Genomic DNA, 19670 nt, shown 5'->3' on the forward strand with positions numbered 1-19670 from the left:
ACTTTTTCCTCACTTCGGAGATACTATCTCAAGAAGCCCCAGACTTCTGAACACCTAGAAACCAAAGTAGCAAGTCCCTAAATTTCCATGAAGTTTACTACATATCCTTTGCCACATATATGACTTACCAAGGCATGCATAGTATTTGCTGTTTCCCAATCACCAGATGTATCAGCTTGATGACACAGTGTTGTGGACCAGTATGATGTCCTGGGATATATGGAGACAGTCAAATCCTTGTAGACCAGATAATGCAGGGAGCAGGAGAGTTCCTAGAGACTTGAAACAAGACAGTGATGGTGCACTGTCTTCCTTGCTAACTGGTAGAGAAGGAGACAGACTCAAATAAATAGCTGTGTCCTAGAAGCCAGTGGCTCTGTGGATTTGTTCCGTTAAAGAGATCCCATCTGGAGTAGCAGCTACAATTGGATTTACTACCTGATTAAGATAACTATGTCTTTCTCAAATAGTCGCCTGTCCTCTGTATATATCATATAGTTGATACACTCTTTGACAAAATAAAACCAGGCACCAGTTAAAAGGGGTAAGGTCAGATTTTAATCAGTAATATATTATTAGAATAGGATGGTGGGTCAGCATTCTTTGAATTTCAACTTCAGTTTGCACAGAGGTGATTTGGGTATTTTAAAGGGAGAATGGGAGTGGTGAAGGGAGCAAGGGAGGGCTCAGGGATCAGGAAATGAGAAGCGACAAGAGGTTGCTTATTATACGCATTTCGGGGCACTGGCAATTATGGAAGTTAGAATTCTATCCTTCAGTTCTTACTAATGGTTACATCCCACAGGAATGGCTTTTAGGTCCTTGAGAAAGACACTCCTAAATTGTAGGAGATACATTTCAAAGAGGCAGAGAAAGGATTCACCATTGTAAACCCATTTAGTAAATACTCTCAGAAAGGATGATCGGGGGCTTGTCTCTACGGTGTTGGCTAAGAACAGCAGTACATTTGTGCAATCGTGTTGAGCTTTCTCAGGCAGGCCCTTTAAGGAAATCTAGGGTCATCCTAGGGATGGACCTTGAGCTTGACCTAGTTAATGTTTTAGGTTTGCTAATGTGAGAAAAAAGAGGGTAGATGAAGTCCTTAGTGTTGAGAATCTAGTTTTCATAGGACGACATTGAGGCCCAGTTGAGAAGGGGGCTCAGAAGAGTCAGGCTAGTACTTAGGGAGAGAGAATCTTTGTCATTTTAAGACTTGCAACCGAAATGATGACTTCTAAATTTTTCAGATCTCTTAATTGTGGCACTAATCTTTGTGATTCCCTGGGACGTATAACTGCTTTTGTTTTACTATTTCAGTAGGGAGGAGCAGTTCAAGGTGTTTCTACCTGGCCCTAGCTTCCATGGAGGGCCTCTTGATTAATCTTGATTAATGGAATAAGGAGCCAAAGTAAGGACACTGCCAGTTGCCAAGTATGTCTATTTCAAGTATCCATTGAGAGAAACTGGGGAAATAAACACAACCATGGATATTTACACCTAATGGACCCATTTCAATTTGGAATCAATCTAGAACACTATTTCATACTTGATATCCTTAAGCTTCCACTCTGCTTGTAGGCCATGGTGGCTTTGGAGTCCCCAGGAATTAATAGCACTTCTGAATGAGTCCCTGGTCTCCAAAGTCTGGGTATTCCCATTTCCCTCAATATTAACTCATCCAAACCAAAGGTCTTGGTTCTCCTGGGGAATGCTAGGAGGAAGATGTATGGTACATATTTATAATAGTTTTGTGTGAGTCTCTCCTGAGGAGACCCTGCCTTTCCTCCATTCAACGAATCTGAGTCCTTAAATGTCTCACCTCTGGAAATTGGGTAAGAAACCATAATAATGCAGAGTAAGTCAGACTTTGGTCGATTGCCCTGCCATTGTTTTCAGACATCAAGATCATTTTATTGCTGCAGTGATCTCTGAAATTATGTTTCACTTCATCACTGCTGCTCATTCCAGTAACTACACAGGCCTTGTATTTGATATTTTATCACTGCTAGTTGGGTGATAACTTTGGGATTTCATCCTTTCTACTGAAATCAGAAGATCCATATCAATATCACAATCTTCCACTGTCATTTCTGGGCGATAGATGACAATCATTGCAAGTATTTTTACTGAGATTCTAGAGTTCCATTCACCAATACATTTCTCAGTGTCTTAGTATAGAGATTATCTTCTGGACTTGGCTGAAATACACAATATGGTGGTGGGTTGTAGGCTGCAATAATAAATTACATCCAAGATTACGATTTCCCTAAGCCTTTGGCTTTCCTCCCTACAATACCTGGGAAATTCGGCATCTCCTTTTCCTCAAATGCTTCTACTGATGGGCTTGGTTTCTGTTGCTTCTGCTAGGGGAGGCCTGGTAGGATTTGGGAGTTTAGGGTGTTCAGTACTCCTGTAGATGTTTCTAGTCTAGTACTCAGAATATCATTTACAAATGAAAGCCAGACCAAGCTTTAACTTCCAACTAAAATAGCTGGCAAGACAGTGACTTCACCTTGCATTGCAATTCTATACTTTGCAAGTTCAAACTTTGGTTCTATTTTCAGACAGAGAGGTAAGAGATGAGATTTCCTTTAGGGAAAGTTTACAGAGTATCCGCTTTACTGACTGATTTGAACAACTAAAGCCTTGAGAATGTACTTCTTCTTTCAGTAACCTTTCAAGTTCAGTCAGTGCTTGAACTCATTATTTTCTTTTTTTTTTTATTTATAAATTTATTTTTTATTGGTGCTCAATTTGCCAACATATAGAATAACACCCAGTGCTCATCCTGTCAAGTGCCCCCCTCAGTGCCCACCACCCAGTCACCCCCACCTACGCCCACCTCCCCTTCCACCACCCCTATCTCGTTTCCCAGAGTTAGGAGTCTCTCATGTTCTGTCTCCCTTTCTGATATTTCCCACTCATTTTCTCTCCTTTCCCCTTTATTCCCTTTCACTATTTTTTTTTAATATTCTCCAAATGAATGAGACCATATAATGTTTGTCCTTCTCCGATTGACTTATTTTCTTTACAACATTTTATTGCAACAGCTACTTGGTCTCTCAAAACTCTCCTTTAATAGGAACTGTTACAGGTATTCATTTAATAACTATTTTGCTACTACATTTTGTTCATTAACTGGTTCTATTTTACATTGGCAATGAGACCATTTAGTATCTTTAAAAGATTTTATTTGTTTATTTATTCATGAGAGATCCAGAGAGACAGAGGCAGATACATAGGGAGAAGCAGGGTCCTTGGAGGGAGCCTGATGCAGAACTGGATCTGGGACCCCAGGATCACAACCTGAGCCGAAGGCAGAAGCTCAACCACTGAGCCACCCAGGAGTCCCCATTTAGTATCTTTAAAGCTAACCAGGTCGTTATCTAATTACAGCACATGTCTTAAATGTTCTCCTTTCTGAGAACTCTCCTTCTAGACTATATTCTCTACCAATTATCATTGTGTTAGAATATATATATATATATATATATATATATATATATATATATATAATCAGTAGAAATAGATTGAGATTATGGAATGTGAGATATACAACCTTGCAGCACTGAACTGGTAATTTTCAGAACAACCAGAGGCATGGAAAGCCACGTATTTGTCAGTATGCATATAAATACCCACAGGGGCTCAGAGAAAATAATGGCTTTTTCTTTATTTCTGCTCTCACAGTCTTGTAGGAGTGCCTCTTCGTGGCATAATTTCACCTGACATGGAGGTCTGGGAAATGTATTTCCCTGACATGCCTTTTACAGACAAGGTGGAGATGATTCAGTGTTGAAAACAGATAGTTTTGCTTATTCCTTTTGTACCTATTTTATCTTCATATGATAGGAAAGGGGTTGACCCAACTCTTTAATCGATCTCCTAGGACCATAGTCCACATGTTTCCACTTTAGGATTGGAAAACAAATCTTTTGATTCTTGGAATTCCAACATGATAGATTCTTCATGGTTTGGCTCACACTCACCTCTTGGGGTCGCTTGTCTTTTATGCATCCTTGGGTGGACCTGATTTAATAGCTTTACTAAGCTACCTACATTTCTCCAGTTGCAGTAGGAATCTTTAAATTTGGCCCAAAGTGAGATTTCCTCCTTTATTTGGCCAAACTCTTGCATAACAGAGTTCACCTACTATTTGAAAACTTCTCCCCAGGTCTCATGTCCAGGCAACTAGAGTTTATCTTCCTATTGACCTTTACCAAAGTTCATTGTACATGTTTATGATACGTGCAGTCATGTTACTTCATGACTGCTTATATATCATTTCTCCCACTTGGCTGAGCTTATTTAGAGTAGGGAACATACCCTGTTTGTCTTTGTACTCAAAGTAGGAAGCATAGAACCTTCCAAGTTGTAATACCTCAATAATTCTTTACTTTTTTCTTAATCTGAGGCAACTATTGTGGTAAAAAGTCTGAATCTCCAGTATTTCTAATTGTGTCATGCAGATTCACCTGTGACAATCTGACACAGGACCATTGGGAGCATGCAACATACTTTTATGTCTGTAAACAACATTGACCTTTGATGTTTGTAACCTGGTGTTACCCCCCCCCCCCACCTCTTTAGAGTCTGTTTGCTGAACTACTAGGAGTCAACCATTCCATGAACATTTTCATGTTCTTTATGAGCCTTCAAGAAGTTCCACCCACATCTGATGAAAATGTCACTGTGATGGAGACAACTTTCAACAATGTTCCTGTCCGTGTATACGTACCAAAACGAAAGCCAGAGAGACTAAGAAGGGGTTTATTTTATATTCATGGTGGTGGTTGGTGTCTGGGGAGTGCTGGTATGTGCCCTTTGTTGAAAATCTTAATTTATTGTATAGTGTGTGTGTGTGTGTGTGTGTGTGTGTGTATTTAAAGATTTTGTTTATTTATTCATGAGAGACCTAGAGAGAGAAGCAGAGACACAGGGAGAGGGAGAAGCAGGCTCCATGAAGGGAGCCCGATGTGGGACTTGATCCTGGGACTCCAGGATCATGCCCTGGGCCAAAGGCAGGGACTCAACTGCTGAGCCACCCAGGCATCCCCATATAGCATGTATTTTATTAAGATGTTGACTTCAGCATATCAGGAAGATATATTTGTTAAACATCCTACATAATATAACACTTAGGCTGTCTGAAATTCCTTTCTTTGGATCTATGTTAGTTTAAAGGAATTATTTCAGATCTCTTTCTGAAAGAGAATAATGATTTGCTATAGCAAATCTCGGGCCAGAAGGAAAAGTGTCTCATAAACATTTATTATTTAACTTGTTAATTGCAGAAATGATGGAATGTTATGATGAAAACCAAAATGAAGTACATGGATTAGTGGATATGAAGTGAGGAAATGGAGATGATGACTCTAGTCTTTCATTCAGCTTAGACAAGAAAGAAATGAAAAAGGTGCTAGATGGAAAAGCAGTCAAAGTTGAGTAAGGGTATTTTATCTTTATTTGATATAAAGAAATAGATATTTTAGTTTATTTTATGCATTTTAATGTTTACATAAATCCATGAAATATATATTTTAGTGTATATAATGTTCCTTTATATAAAAGTTTATACCTTATTTTATGTGTAAGTACATTTTTATATTATACACATTTTATATTTACATATGAAAGATCTATGAGCAGATTTATTTTATTTTATATTTTTTATAATAAATTTATTTTTTATTGGTGTTCAGTTTGCCAACATACAGAATAACACCCAGTGCTCATCCTGTCAAGTGCCCCCCTCAGTGCCCATCACCCATTCACCCCCACCCCCGCCCACCTCCCCTTCCACCATCCCTAGTTCGTTTCCCAGAGTTAGGACTCTATGTTCTGTCTCCCTTTCGGGTATTTCCTACCCATTTCTTCTCCCTTCCCTTCTATTCCCTTTCACTATTATTTATATTCCCCAAATGAATGAGAACATACAATGTTTGTCCTTCTCTGATTGACTTACTTCACTCAGCATAATCCCTCCAGTTCCATCCACGTTGAAGCAAATGGTGGGTATTCATCATTTCTGATGGCTGAGGAATATTCCATTGTATACATAGACCACATCTTCTTTATCCATTCATCTTACGATGGACACCGAGGCTATAAGCTGAAGGTAAAGATGGCAGTTAATAGAAGTATGTTGGAAGAATGGGGGTTAGCTGGGGGACGGAATGAGGTTTGCATGATCTTGGGGATATGAGAAGAAACTGGACTTAGTTCGGAGAAGTACTAACAAAACATAGAAGGAGGAACACTTTCTCTGTGACAGGAGGAAAAGAGATGTTGATGGTATTGATGTAGACGGGAAATGTAAATCAGAGTAGTAAGGGGTGTGATCCTGTCTGTCACTTTCTATAAATACAGGCAGTGAAGTCATTAGCTGGCGATGAAGTGAGGTTTCTAAGGCAAAATTTGACTACGCTATGCCTCAGTTGGTTTCCAGGAGTCCCTGCAGCCCAAAGCACTTCCTTAAAAATCTCTTCATCAAAGTATTACTGAAGAATGGGAATAAGCTTATCAGGATAAAGGAACTAAATAAGAATGAGCTCTGAAACAAAATGGTATTTTCCTGATTTTTATATTTTTATTAAAAAGACATGAAAATGTATATTCTAATCCCAAATAGAAGAATGACTTTTTACAGCAAATATTAAATAAAAGCTTACAACTTAGTATGTATGTGATATTTTAGGAATATTCAGCTCCTGACTTCAGAAATCATTTCAAGATAGTATCTACTCTTCATGGTCCACATGATTTAATGCTTGTGACAACTATATATTCTGAGATTTCCCCCATAACACTTTACGATTTGGCCCTCCTGTCATTACTGGCAAATTCCATTTTATCTTCTTACAATTTTCTTATCTGCGAAAGGGAGCACTTGCCCAAGCCCAATAGCAAACATGTGTGACTCATCCCGACTCTATACACATGGCCAAAAAAAACCCCAGAAAACACATTTTTCTTCTTGTCTGCCTAGAACATATGAATATATAAATCAGGTTTTAGCGTTCCCTACTTCGTCTTTTTTTTATCTTTCTCTGGCAGTTTTTAATTTTTTTTTAAAGATTTTATTTATTTATTTGACAGAGAAAGAAAGAGAGCCAGAGAGCACAAGCAGGGGGAGCAGAGGAAGCGGGCTCAGCAGGGAGCCTGATGCAGGGTGGGATCATGACCTTAGCTGAAGACAGGGAGTTAACTGACTGAGCCACCCAGGCGCCCCTCTCGGGAGCAGTTTTAATAAAGTCTACTGCTATTTCCACACAACCCTTTGTGTACCTCTCCATTAAAACACTAAAATTGATGGGATGAGCACTGCCAATATGTTGGCAAATCGAATTAAAAAAAAAAAACACTAAAATTTTGCATGATTGCTTTTTGTTTATATGCTTGCCCCTCCCTACCCCTGTCCCTAGTAGATTGTGACTTACTGGAAGTCAGGGATTTAATATGCATGTGTTTATTCTTTCAACACCTAATGTGTGGGGAAGGACAAGAAAGCTGACGACATAGTAAAAGGATCCTGAGCAGAAGAATTCATGTTCTATAGCTATGATGAAATCTTAAAAAAATTTTCCCAGGACATTTCAGTGAGGAATAAGGTATAGTGATTAGCTTTCTGTTGATGGAAACACTCACCATTCATTTGTCATATTCTCATTTTATTCTCCTTTATTTTAGCTTTTTTTGGTTATGACTCTCTGTCAAGACGGACAGCTGATAGACTTGATGCTGTTGTCATTTCAACCAAGTAAGGAGCACTATTGATTCGTTTGAGTTTGAGCCAGATACCTTATATAGTGAGATGCTCTCAGCTGTCTTGGTTGTTCTTTGGTTATACTGGGAGTGTTACAAAGAAATTGAGAAGATGAGGCTAAAGTGATCTTGACATGACCAGAAATGAGTAAGAGAGAAAAAGAGTTATACAGTTTGGTCAAACGGGGCTCAAAAACAGGAAGTCAAAAAATTGTTACAATAAAATTAAATTACTGCATCTAAGGGACAAATGACCTCTGTTGGACTTCTAGCCTACTCCTTTTTTTTTTTTAAGAGACTCCACATGGGGCTTGAACTCACAACCCTGAGATCAAGAGTCAGAGGCTTCACTGACAGAGCCAGCCAGGCACCCCTAGCCTACTCTTAACTAGAAAAGTGAGTAAGATGGGAGCTTTGAAGTCAGAGAATAAGGTTCTAAGCCTGGTTCTAGAATTAATTGGATGACTGTGGCCGCTAAATATCATTTTAGCTCAGTTTTTTCAGATGTAAACAGGGAGTCATATAATATTTTCTATATCATAGAGTTATTTTAAAAATTAGGTGATAAAATGCATTTAAAACAATTAACAGTGTATTTCATGATATAATCCTCCATTAAATGAAGTTAGTCAGCAAATAACATACAGGAATACAAGCAAATCTATTCTCAAGAAACACTTTATTTATTATTATTATTATTTTTTAAATTATATATTTATTCATGAGAGACACACAGAGAGAGAGAAAGAGAGAGAGAGAGGCAGAGACACAGGCAGAGGGAGAAGCAGGCTCCATGCAGGGAGCCCGACGTGGGACTCGATACCAGGACTCCAGGATCAGGTCCTGGGCTGAAGGTGGCGCTAAACCACTGAGCACCCAGGCTGCCCTCAAGAAACATTTTAGATCAATAATTAATAATAGAAAACAAACCCAATGGAATAAATAGAAAAATGAAGAAACTATGAAAAAAAAATCCCATCAGAGTGACTGCATGCCAACTTGATTAAGTTGAAATAGAATAATTCCTAAGCTTTGTTTGCTATTTATTGGTTAGTAATAAAGCATAATGATTACAAAGCTTTTACCATTCTGGTAAAAGCTTAAGAGAAGTGATCACTTTTTTTTTTTTTCTTAAATCTAATCCAAGTTTTAGATTCAAACCATTGCTTGTATCAAAATGTAAAAGTTTGTAAAAGCTTTCATATCAAACATTATCATAAGAATGAAGTTTGTCTTTGGATTCAAAATGACCGTAAATATCAGGTTTGCTAAAGAAAATTATTTTACTTTTGGTTTTACGGTTAGAGTATGCCCCCTCCTACACACAGATGCACATTTTTCAATGAAAAATAATTGACTTAAAGAATATTGCTAAAGAATATTGTTATTCTGCTTACAGCTACAGACTAGCACCTAAATATCACTTTCCAAATCAGTTTGAAGATGTATATAATGCATTAAAGTGGTTCTTGCGCCAAGATGTTCTTGACAAATATGGTGTGGATCCTGAAAGAATTGGTATTTCTGGAGACAGCGCTGGGGGGAATTTGGCGGCAGCAGTGGCTCAACAGGTACGTTGCTTAGATTTGCTCCTTTTAAAAAATATTTTACACTTAAATATTTGTTTCAAACATTAAAATATCAAAGCACTTATGTTACGTTAATATGTTAGAAATCAGAGATACATAAAGATAAGTATTAAAGAACATTTATATCCTGAGTGCTTCTATTTCTACTTTCTGCAGATTTCTTTATTTATTTGAGAGAGGGCATTTGTTGGGGGTGTGTGTGAAGTAGGAACAGAGGGAGGGGGAGACAGAGTCTTTTTTTTTTTTTTTTAGATTTTATTTATTTATTCATGAAAGACAGAGAGAGAGAGGCAGAGACATAGGCAGAGGGAGAAGCAGGCTCCATGCGGGGAGCCCGATGGGGGACTCGATCCCAGCCAGGGCCCTACGATCAGGACCTGAGCCTATGGCAGATGCTCAACCACTGAGCCACCCAGGCATCTCGAGGGAGAGAGAGTGTTAAGCTGACTCTGCACTAAGTACAAGGCCTGATGTGGCACTCAATCTCATGACCCTAGGATTCCAACCCTGAGATCACAATCTGAGCCAAAACCAAGAGTTGGATGTTTAAATGACAGTGCCACCCAGGTGCCCATATCTTTTGCCAGATTTTTTAAAATAAAATGATCAAGTACTCTTCCTAGATCATTGGTTTAAACATAATTAATATGGTCAGCTAAGTGCTCCACTATTTAGTTTTATTAGGGCTGGTATTTCTGAAATCAATCAATGATACCAGTCACCATAGCTACAGAATCAGATTATTCCAGTATCTTTCATGGAATATACTAAAATTTACATGAAAACTATTATTATCAGAATACTCAATTTGCCTATAAGCAAAAAATGATAGTGGGTTTATAGATACTTTCCTTGCAGAAGGAATTATAACTTTCAGATACCAGCCATTACACTATTATTAAGACATTTAGCTAAAACTGGAGAATTAGCTATCAATTTAAAGTGATATATGATCATGATTAGTAATGAGTGAGAGTGTTTTTGATGCTGGTTATCTGACCTAAGAAATAAACCAGGCTCTGATGACTTAGAAGCAATGTTCCTGTCTGAAAAAAGAATCCCTTGTAGATTTATAAATGAATGTCTGCAATTTAATAACTAACTCTAATCATAAATATTGCATATTAATTTATTTTGCAATCAAACCTTGCTGTTTATTTTGTTGATTGTTTATTCATTTTTTTACACGTATTTTAAAGTATATAAGTTTTGGCTATTGATACCTTCAGAAATACCTTCTCATGATTTATAGCCAAAGAAAAGATATAAATTTTGTGTCTTGTTATAAATATACTACAGAACAGATATCTGCTACTTCTATATTGTCTACGATTGTCACCCTGAGAGGCATCTTGATGCAGCACAAGGGAAACACCAGGAGACATGTAGTTTTGGAGCTAAAGAAATGTCTAGCTCTGCGACCTTGGACAAGCTACCTAATCTTTTCAAGCATCAGTTCCTTTTTATTGCGTTGCATAGTAATCCCTTCCTCTTGTGGAGTTCAGGCTTCTATAGTGGTGAACCAATGAATTCTGACCCATAATTATGAAAAATCTAGTTAAAATATCTTGTGCTAATCTGAGAAGCATTAAACTGCTGATAAGGTAGGAGAAGCTTCTAGGCCAAAAACTTTTTTAAAGACACACAAACACACACACACACAAAACACACACACAAAGATAACTCTAGTACTTGATGTCCTCTCTGCTCAAATGGGATATATCTATCAAAAAAACAAAAACAAAAACTGTTTGACTAAGATTAGCTAGAGATTGAAGTCAAGTTCCTGGGCCTCCAAAAAATGGGGACAATTATGAAGTACTCCTGACTTTAAGTGAGGCCCTGAAGAGATACAGTCTCACTGTAGGGGTGAATGTGAATGTAAAACAAGCCCCATACTCATTTGAAGCCTTGCTTCACATCACCTGGATGGTTTGGAGAAATCTCAATCCTTGAACTTAAATTAAGTTGGTGTGAACAGTTAATATTCAAGTATACTTGATAGAAATGGATAAAACTTCTCCCTGGAGAAATATGGTATCATTATGGACTTCAAATTATTCCTGCAAATATTTTTGGAATTCAGTATCCCGCACAGAATAAAACATATCAAGGAAAACAAGTAAACAAGAAACCATGAAGAAAAGCATGCAGAATTAACAGACAACAGATAGACATTTTAGAAAATTCAGATACTGCAGTTATCAGCCACAGAATATAAATAATTATCCTAGTTTCTTCAATTAATTCACAACCATAATTGCAAATTTCAGCAGAAAAGTAGCTTTGAAAAACAAATAAAAATGCGAAAACTAAAAAATAAAATTATCAAAATAAAAACTTTATGAATTGCTTAAGTGATTTTAGATAGCTGAAGAAATCATTTATAAGCTGAAAGATGGGTCATATGACTCATAGGTGACTATGCAAAATGAAGCATGGAAACCCCAAAAAGAAAGAAAATACAGAAGAGAAGAGAAGAAATATAGCAGACACAGTATGAAAATCCAATAGACTTTTAAATATTATGCTAGAAGAGAGGGGAAAGAATGGGAGAAAGGAATATTTGAAAATATAATAGGGCATTTTGCAGAGCTGATGAAAGACATCAAGATACAGATAAAAGAAGCTCATGAACCTTAGACATATTTTTTAAAAGATTAAAAATAAATAAGTAGCTAGAAAGAAATCTATATATAGACACTGCAAAGTAAAAGTTTAGATAACCACCAACACAAAATAAAACAAAAAGAAATAGAGGGGTGCCTGACTGGCTCAGTTGGTAAGGCATGCAACTCTTGATCTTGGTGTTGTATGTTGGGTGTAGAGATTACTTTAAAAATTGTTTTAAATCTGGGAAAAAAATGAAATAGAGAAAATCTTAGAGGAGGAAGAGTACCTTCACAGAAGTGCCAGTCATACTGACAGCTTACTTCTCAGTAGTGAGAATGTAATTTTTCAGTCAGTGGAATGTTATCAAAGAACAGCACAAAAATTACTGGCAACCAAATCCTTTGATGCACAAAAATATTACATACAAATAAAGAGAAAAGGCATATTCAGGTAAACCAAAACTAAGAGAACAGCTATAAATGGAACACACTAAAAGGTGGTTTAAATAACTTCAGACAAAATGAAAATGCAGATAAAAGTTAACAATAGAGGAAGGAACAAAGAGCAAGAATGTGGTTACAATGTGGATAAATCTTAAACCTGGAGAGTTTAAAATAGTAAGATATAAGAAAGACAAATAATCAGTTCAAGAGTGAGGGGAGGGCAGATTTTAAGTCTTACCGGCTCCTTTTATTATCTAAGAAGAAGTAAAGATTTAGATTGGCCTTTAATAATTTCATTTGTTTTTGAGAGGTTACAAATACACATTATAATTCTTAGGGCAATCATTTAAAGAATAGAAATAGGGTAAAACTTATAAACTATAAAAGGAAAAAATAGAATAATTTATATGTCAACTCATCTAAGTCAAAACTAGAGAAAAGAGAAAAGAAGGAAAATTCACAAAATAAGGTAGATCAAAATCAATTGTTTTAGTAATTAGAGTAAATATTAGTGGTCTAAATAATCTGGTTGTAAGATCAAGTTTGTCAGATTGGAAATATAAGTAAGCAGAAAATTTGAAAGTAAATGTATGGAAAATATATGGATGTTACCTAAAGTAATATCTAAAAGAATTACGACTATATTAAGAAGATCATATCATTAAAGAAAAGGTTAAACCACCAAGAAAGTATGACAACTCTAAATCTGTATGGATTTAATGATATGGCCTTAAATGTATGAAGAAAATACTAGAGCTACAGGGAAAAACACAAATGTTCAAAATCACAATGAGAGATTTTAAATTACTTCTTTCAGTAATTAAGACAGCAGGCAAAAATAATAATAAGGGTATACAGGACTCGAATAATGATCAGTACATTTAATTTGATGGGTCTATAAAAAATAGGGAAATAAGCAAGTACATGTGATCATATTAAAAAATTGGCCAAATACTGGTCCATAAAGCAAGTCTCAAAAAAAAAAAAAAATCACAGAATTTAAATCACACATTTGGACTCTTAACCACAATGAAATGATTGGGAAATCAACAAGAAAAAGCAAATAAGAAAATACCCTTCTTTGTATGGAAATTTAAAAAATACATTAAGTACTTATGGGTCACTATTTAATAGAATATATATCTTGTATATGCTCCCCACATTTAGAACAATACTTTTAGGAAATTGTATTTCCTCAAAAGCATATATTGGAAAGGAAGGCTGAAATAAGCATCTGACTCAAGAAAAAAAAAAATAGAAGGAAGATAATAGTAATGGCAAGAACAGAATTTATGATATTCAAAACCAACGCTTATAAGAAATATGAACAAAAAGCAAAAAGTTAATTCTTTAAAAGGACTAATAAAATTTCTAAATCTCTGGAAAGACAAAAAAGGAAAAGCAAAATCAGGCATAAGTAATTAACATCAAGATTGATAAAGGGACAATACCGCAGAGCCTTCAATATGAAAAAGAATTTGTCTTTGATGAGTGAACATTGTAGTCTTTGAAAGACATTTTTTGAAAAACTTCTTGAAGTTAAAAAATATCTAATAATATTTAAATTCAATTGAAAAATTCTGAGAAAAATATAACAAGTTATAAAAATATAACTTGCAAAACAGACACAATAATAAGTGAATTTTATCACATTAATAGATAAAGGAAGCAGAATCATAGATCATCTTGCAGAAAAAGATTTAGTAAAATTCGCAATAATAATCATTGGTTCACTAAGAATCGATGGAATGTCCTTAATCAGATAAACTGCTTTGATTAAATGATATAATTTTAAAGTATACAATGTTGAATTCCAAAGAATGAAGGATGGGGAGGAAGAAGGATGAGTGGTCAGTTCAGGGTGTATGGGAAACTCTTGACCCTTAAACATAGTTACATTTATATTTATTATGAAGTTCTATACTTGATTTTATGTGTATTAGCTATAAAGATAGTTTTTTAAAATCTATATGTTCAAAGATTTTAGCTACCTGTTGAGTTGAATTTATTGGTCAAATATAAAATATTTTTGTATTTCTTCTTAACTCAATCTAAAATCAACACCCTGTTAGCTCCTTATTTATTACCACACTCCTACTAATGTAAACAGTGTTCTTCATACTAGATATTAAAAAAAAGATATTGAGCTAAATGGAATGTGGTAGTCTTACAGGAGACAAAACACTGAAATGATTATTTAAATTCATTACTTTTTCTTCAACATAAAATGGTTATTTTTACATAAAAAAATCTGGTAATGGATTTTTACATATTTTATTTTAGTAACTAGATCTAATTACTAGCTGTGCTTTAAATGCAATAAAATAAATAAGCAGAGCTGCCATTTGCTTTTGCTAGCGTGTGTGTATGTGTGTGTGTGTACAATGTATACCAAAGGAAAAAAATGTCAGAATGCTCTCCTTCTTTAACTCTACATTAAGTTCTTAGAAATAGACTTCAATTTAGACATTATACTTTACTCTGAGAAGCATCAGAGTACCTACAGCTTTGATAATTACTATTTGTGACCTATGCTTGCAGATCTCAAGTTTTTGCATTCATGAGAATAACATGAAAGACTTGTTAAAACACAAATTGCTGGTTCCTCCCTATCTGACTTAGTAAATGTGGTTGAGGACCCAAGAATTTGAATTTCTAATAAATCCTCAGGTGATGCAGATGTTAGTGGTCCAGGGGCCACACTTGAGGAATTAATTAACGTGTGAGACACAATGGGCCATTCCAATGTTGTAAGACCAAATAATGTACATAAAAACATCTGCTAGACTGTAATCCTCAAGATAACTGGTCTCCAGATATTTTTGGTCATGTATCCTATTAATAAAAAACTTCTAGTATATCCCAAATATATGCATATTATATTTACTTTATATATATATATTTATATTATAAATATGTTAATTCACTAATGTAGTTTGAATATTTAAAAACATAAATATTAAAATGAATTAGACTTTTGTCCAGGATTTATCTGTTTAGTATCAGAGCCAAATTGGAGTTCCTAATTATGTGATTTTTCCTTTAAGTGCTAATGCCTGTTGATATAATAATATATGTACATAATTTTTTTTATTTATAAAAAATGTTTCCTCTGATTGCCATTCCTAGTTGTCAGAGTAGATATTTTGCATTTTAATCACACATTAGATGGTCTCTTTCTCGGTCTATGGGGAAAATCATACAAATCAGTTTGTTTATATTCATAGGATTTAAGTATAGACCCATATCTAATATTCAATATAATACTGAAAATGAGAAAGTTCTTTGAGATATATTTTTGTTGTTTCTGATTATCTTTTTGAGATTTTGGACTTATATCAATCTATTGTTTTTAAATAAAAATATTTTTTAAATGAAAACTACTATTTGAGCAACTCATTTAAATTATTTTCAGCTCATAGATGACCCAGATGTGGAGATCAACCTCAAGACCCAGTGTTTAATTTATCCTGCCCTTCAGACTCTTGACATGGATTTACCATCATATCGGGAAAATTCACATTATCCAGTTCTGCCCAAATCATTGATGGTCAGGTTCTGGAGTGAATACTTTACCGTGGACAAATCTCTTGTAAAAGCTATGTTCTCCAATCAACATGTACCAGTGGAATCAAGCCATCTGTACAAATTTATTAATTGGAGTTCCTTGCTCCCTGAGAAGTTTAAGAAAGGATACTTTTATAAAAGTCCAACTTATGGTAGTTCTGAGCTGGCTAAAAAATATCCGGGGTTTCTAGATGTGAGAGCAGCCCCCTTGTTGGCTGATGACAACAAACTGCGAAGTTTACCCTTGACCTATGTCATCACCTGTCAATATGATGTCTTAAGAGATGATGGAATTATGTATGTCACCCGACTTCAGAATGCCGGGGTTCAGGTGACCCATAACCATATTGAAGATGGATTCCATGGAGCATTTTCCTTTTCTGGATTTAAAATTGCAGATAGACTAGAAAATCAGTATATGAACTGGCTAAGTGAAAATCTATAGTAAAAATCTGAGGAAGGGGTTCATAAAAGTATGTAAACTTCAAATAGAAAACAAACTAGTGAGAATCAAAGGGTTATGTTTGGGTTGATGTTTATCATCTGTGACCTTTCTAAGTCTTCATAGCCATCATGTGGTTTAGTTTTTTAAATCAGAGGATTCTTTATTTCGTGTCCCAAATGCTGTTTACTCACTTCTGTACTTTAGAAAATATCTACTTTCCTGTATATTTTTTTCTGCTTCTGTTATTCATTTCTTATAGCTGTAATTCACAGCCCTGGTTTTTAAATTGCCTACAATATTACTATTGAGAAGAGAGTTTTAAACACATTTAGCTCGTGAAATTCCAGAGCTTCACCTGGCATGTATCTAGAGGCTTGCAATGCTGTTTTGTAGGCATTAATATGAATTATGTGCCAATTGTCTTTCAAAGTATTTGCCTCAATATGATGCCATTTGTCTATCACTACAAAAATCATTTCTTAATACAAGCCTTTTCCTGTGCTGGTTACCAAATTTAATGCCAATGATCTTTTAGGCACTTTGGGGAAAAGCAGCTCCATACTTATAAAACTTAGGGACACTGAGGTAGGAGACAATAGCTCCACAATGTAGTAGTGGTGAATGAAGCTTGAAATATGGGAGAAATAATAAAACCAAATAGAAAAATTTGAATTTCTAAAAGTTCTTATGTCCATGTGGGAAAAATTTGAATTTCTAAAAGTTCTTATGTCCATGTGGGCAGAGTAGAAGGCAACCTGAAATTAAGTTGTGTTCTTGAGCTGTCTTAGTGTGGATCGCTATAACATAATACCATAGAATGCGTGGCTTATAAACAATAGAAATGTGCTCTTAATATTCTGGAGGCTCAGCATGGTTGTCAGCATGGTCAGGTTTGGGTGTGAGTCTTCTTCTGGATTGCAGATGTTAGCTTCTCACTGTATCCTCACTTGGCAGAAAGCAGAGAGGGGAAGCAAGCTTTCTCATGATTCAGATAAAAGCACTAACTCCTTATGAGTTCACCTATTCCTAATTATCTCTCAGAGGCACCACTTCATACCATCACATGGGAGGGTAGGTTTTAGTGTAAGCGATTTAGGAGGATACAAACATTTAGTCTATACCCTAGACCATGAACTATAGCATATACTATGACCAATTATGAAACTTAGGAGGATAATAAAAACAAATAAAAATAAATAAATAAGAGAAACTTAGGAGAACACAAACATTTAGTCTATACCCTATACCTTTCTGTTCAACTATGAAATTTAGAAGGACACAAATATTTAGTCTACACTCTAGACCATGAAGAATAAATTGTAGTGACTAAGTATCAATCTTGACGATCTTGTGGAAGCATTGAAGAATTCAGCCTAGGAGTAATATGGTGGTTTCTCGAAGCCACCAGAAATCAAGTCTTTACCTTTCTGCTCAACTATTATCAGGCAGAAAGAGATTTTGGTTGTGGGATAGGAGAACCACAAACTTTCATTTCTGTTTCTATCAAGAAAAATAATAGAGTAGTCCTGGAAGCCTGGCCAATAGATTTCTCATTTTATGTCTCATTTTATAGAACTACATTTCTTGTAGACACTGTCAGGGTTGCTTGAGGAGTCATTTTTTAACCTGGCCACATCCTCCTGAACAAAATTAGTATTCTTTCAAGTAAAACCATAAGTGAGAAGTGGATAGGCAATTGGCAAGTCACAAATTCTATCGGAACAAATGGTTTAAGTAAAGTGGAAAAACAGAAATGTTTAGGGTCATATATTACATGAGATATGTGTACAAATCAATCATACCTATGATTTCCAGTGGAGCATCATAGGGCCATTTGTATACTCAGCTGGAGAGGACTTTTTTCTTTTCTTTTCTTTTCTTTTTTTTCTTTTCTTTTCTTTTCTTTTCTTTTCTTTTCTTTTCTTTTCTTTTCTTTTCTTTTCTTTTCTTTCTTTTCTTTTCTTTCTTTTCTTTTCTTTTCTTTTCTTTTCTTTCTTTTCTTTTCTTTTTTTTTCTTTTCTTTTTTCTTTTCTTTCTTTTTTTTTCTTTTTGCATCTCTATGCCTCATTCTTTTACCTTTTTCAAACCACCTGCCGATCAATAAAAATAATCTATGTTAATAACTAGGTGGGGACATAGTCTTAATTTGGAATTGTAAGATTCATTTAAACATGGACATGAGTTATGACACAATATACATTATTAAAGCTACCTACTTTGTTTTTTATGCCGTAACATAAGGTAAATAATTATAGGTGTTCCTACCTTACCATGTGGTTTCTTGGATCCGAAGTTTCCAGGACTGGCTATTTTAATTGTTCTTTACCCCTCTCTACATTGACCATCACTTCCAATCGCCCTCATTCCACACCTTAATTTCTGTAAGACATTTCTTGTCTCTGATTCTGTCCTTTCCCCAGTCTCTTCCCAATTTCTATCATCTTTTTCCACTCTGTTTTCTGGAACTCATGGATCATCATGAGCAGCATCCTGAAGCTTTTATCTTGCACTAACTTCCATCTGAGATGCAGTACTTAGGATCATGCTTCCTCTATTCTTCCCACATTCATCATACCATAGTAGCTGAACATGTGCTAAATGTTTTCCTTGATTATTGCTGCTGCCAGACAGTTCTGTCTCCTTCTGGCTTCCTGAATCATAGTAACAGACTGTATCACCAATTACCCTTCCATTTTGTAGTCAACTGTTGACCCCTGAGTCACTGGCTTTCATGCTTCAAAAATTTCACCTTTCAGTTCATTGTCAATACTTCAATATTACTATTGGGGATTTCAGAATCTATGTAGGTAACACAACCAGCAACATGGACTTACTTGACTTGTGCTTCCCCTAATGATCTTGTCCTCCATTCTGCATAAACTATTTACCCTTATTATCACGTCTTGGACTTTCTTACAAACAAAAATTCCACTCCAATAATCTCAATGTTAAGTAGGCTACTGACTGTAATATGCTGTCTTTTTATGTCATTCCCATCGATACTTATGATTTCTATAATACTTGGATTATACCAGCATTTAAAAATTCCTCATGACTAAGAAGTGTTTATGTCAGGAATGAAAGGATAATTCAACACTTTTGTTAGCAGTAATGAGAAAAATCATATGTTTATTTCTAAATATCATAAAGAGATAAAATTAATATTCACTTTTTAAATTTAAATAATCTTTATGTAATAGAATAATAGAGTAATAGAGTAATAATATTCTATTAATAGAGTAATAATAG

The 19670-nt window shown here is 35.2% G+C and overlaps 1 protein-coding gene and 1 long non-coding RNA gene across 4 annotated transcripts in view; one reads left to right on the forward strand and one right to left on the reverse strand.

Moving 5' to 3' along the window:
• Positions 1-881, reverse strand: part of LOC121478613 — a 14333-nt gene extending 13452 nt beyond the window's left edge. For 2 of the 3 annotated variants that reach the window (XR_005984556.1, XR_005984555.1), the window contains exon 1: positions 129-881. This is a non-coding gene — a long non-coding RNA (uncharacterized LOC121478613). The remainder of the gene's footprint in view (positions 1-128) is intronic. The other variant, XR_005984557.1, reaches the window with a different exon arrangement.
• The window catches only part of AADAC (arylacetamide deacetylase), a 24213-nt gene extending 7123 nt beyond the window's left edge, over positions 1-17090 (forward strand). Inside the window, exons 2-5 of the mRNA XM_041733734.1 lie at positions 4591-4813; positions 7690-7759; positions 9164-9335; positions 15825-17090. Coding sequence (XP_041589668.1) covers positions 4591-4813; positions 7690-7759; positions 9164-9335; positions 15825-16421 — 1062 coding nt within the window. The 3' untranslated portion in view covers positions 16422-17090. The remainder of the gene's footprint in view (positions 1-4590; positions 4814-7689; positions 7760-9163; positions 9336-15824) is intronic.
• The last annotated feature ends 2580 nt before the right edge of the window (positions 17091-19670 follow it).

This window comes from Vulpes lagopus, chromosome 19, assembly GCF_018345385.1.
Source record: "Vulpes lagopus strain Blue_001 chromosome 19, ASM1834538v1, whole genome shotgun sequence".
Taxonomy (NCBI): domain Eukaryota; kingdom Metazoa; phylum Chordata; class Mammalia; order Carnivora; family Canidae; genus Vulpes; species Vulpes lagopus.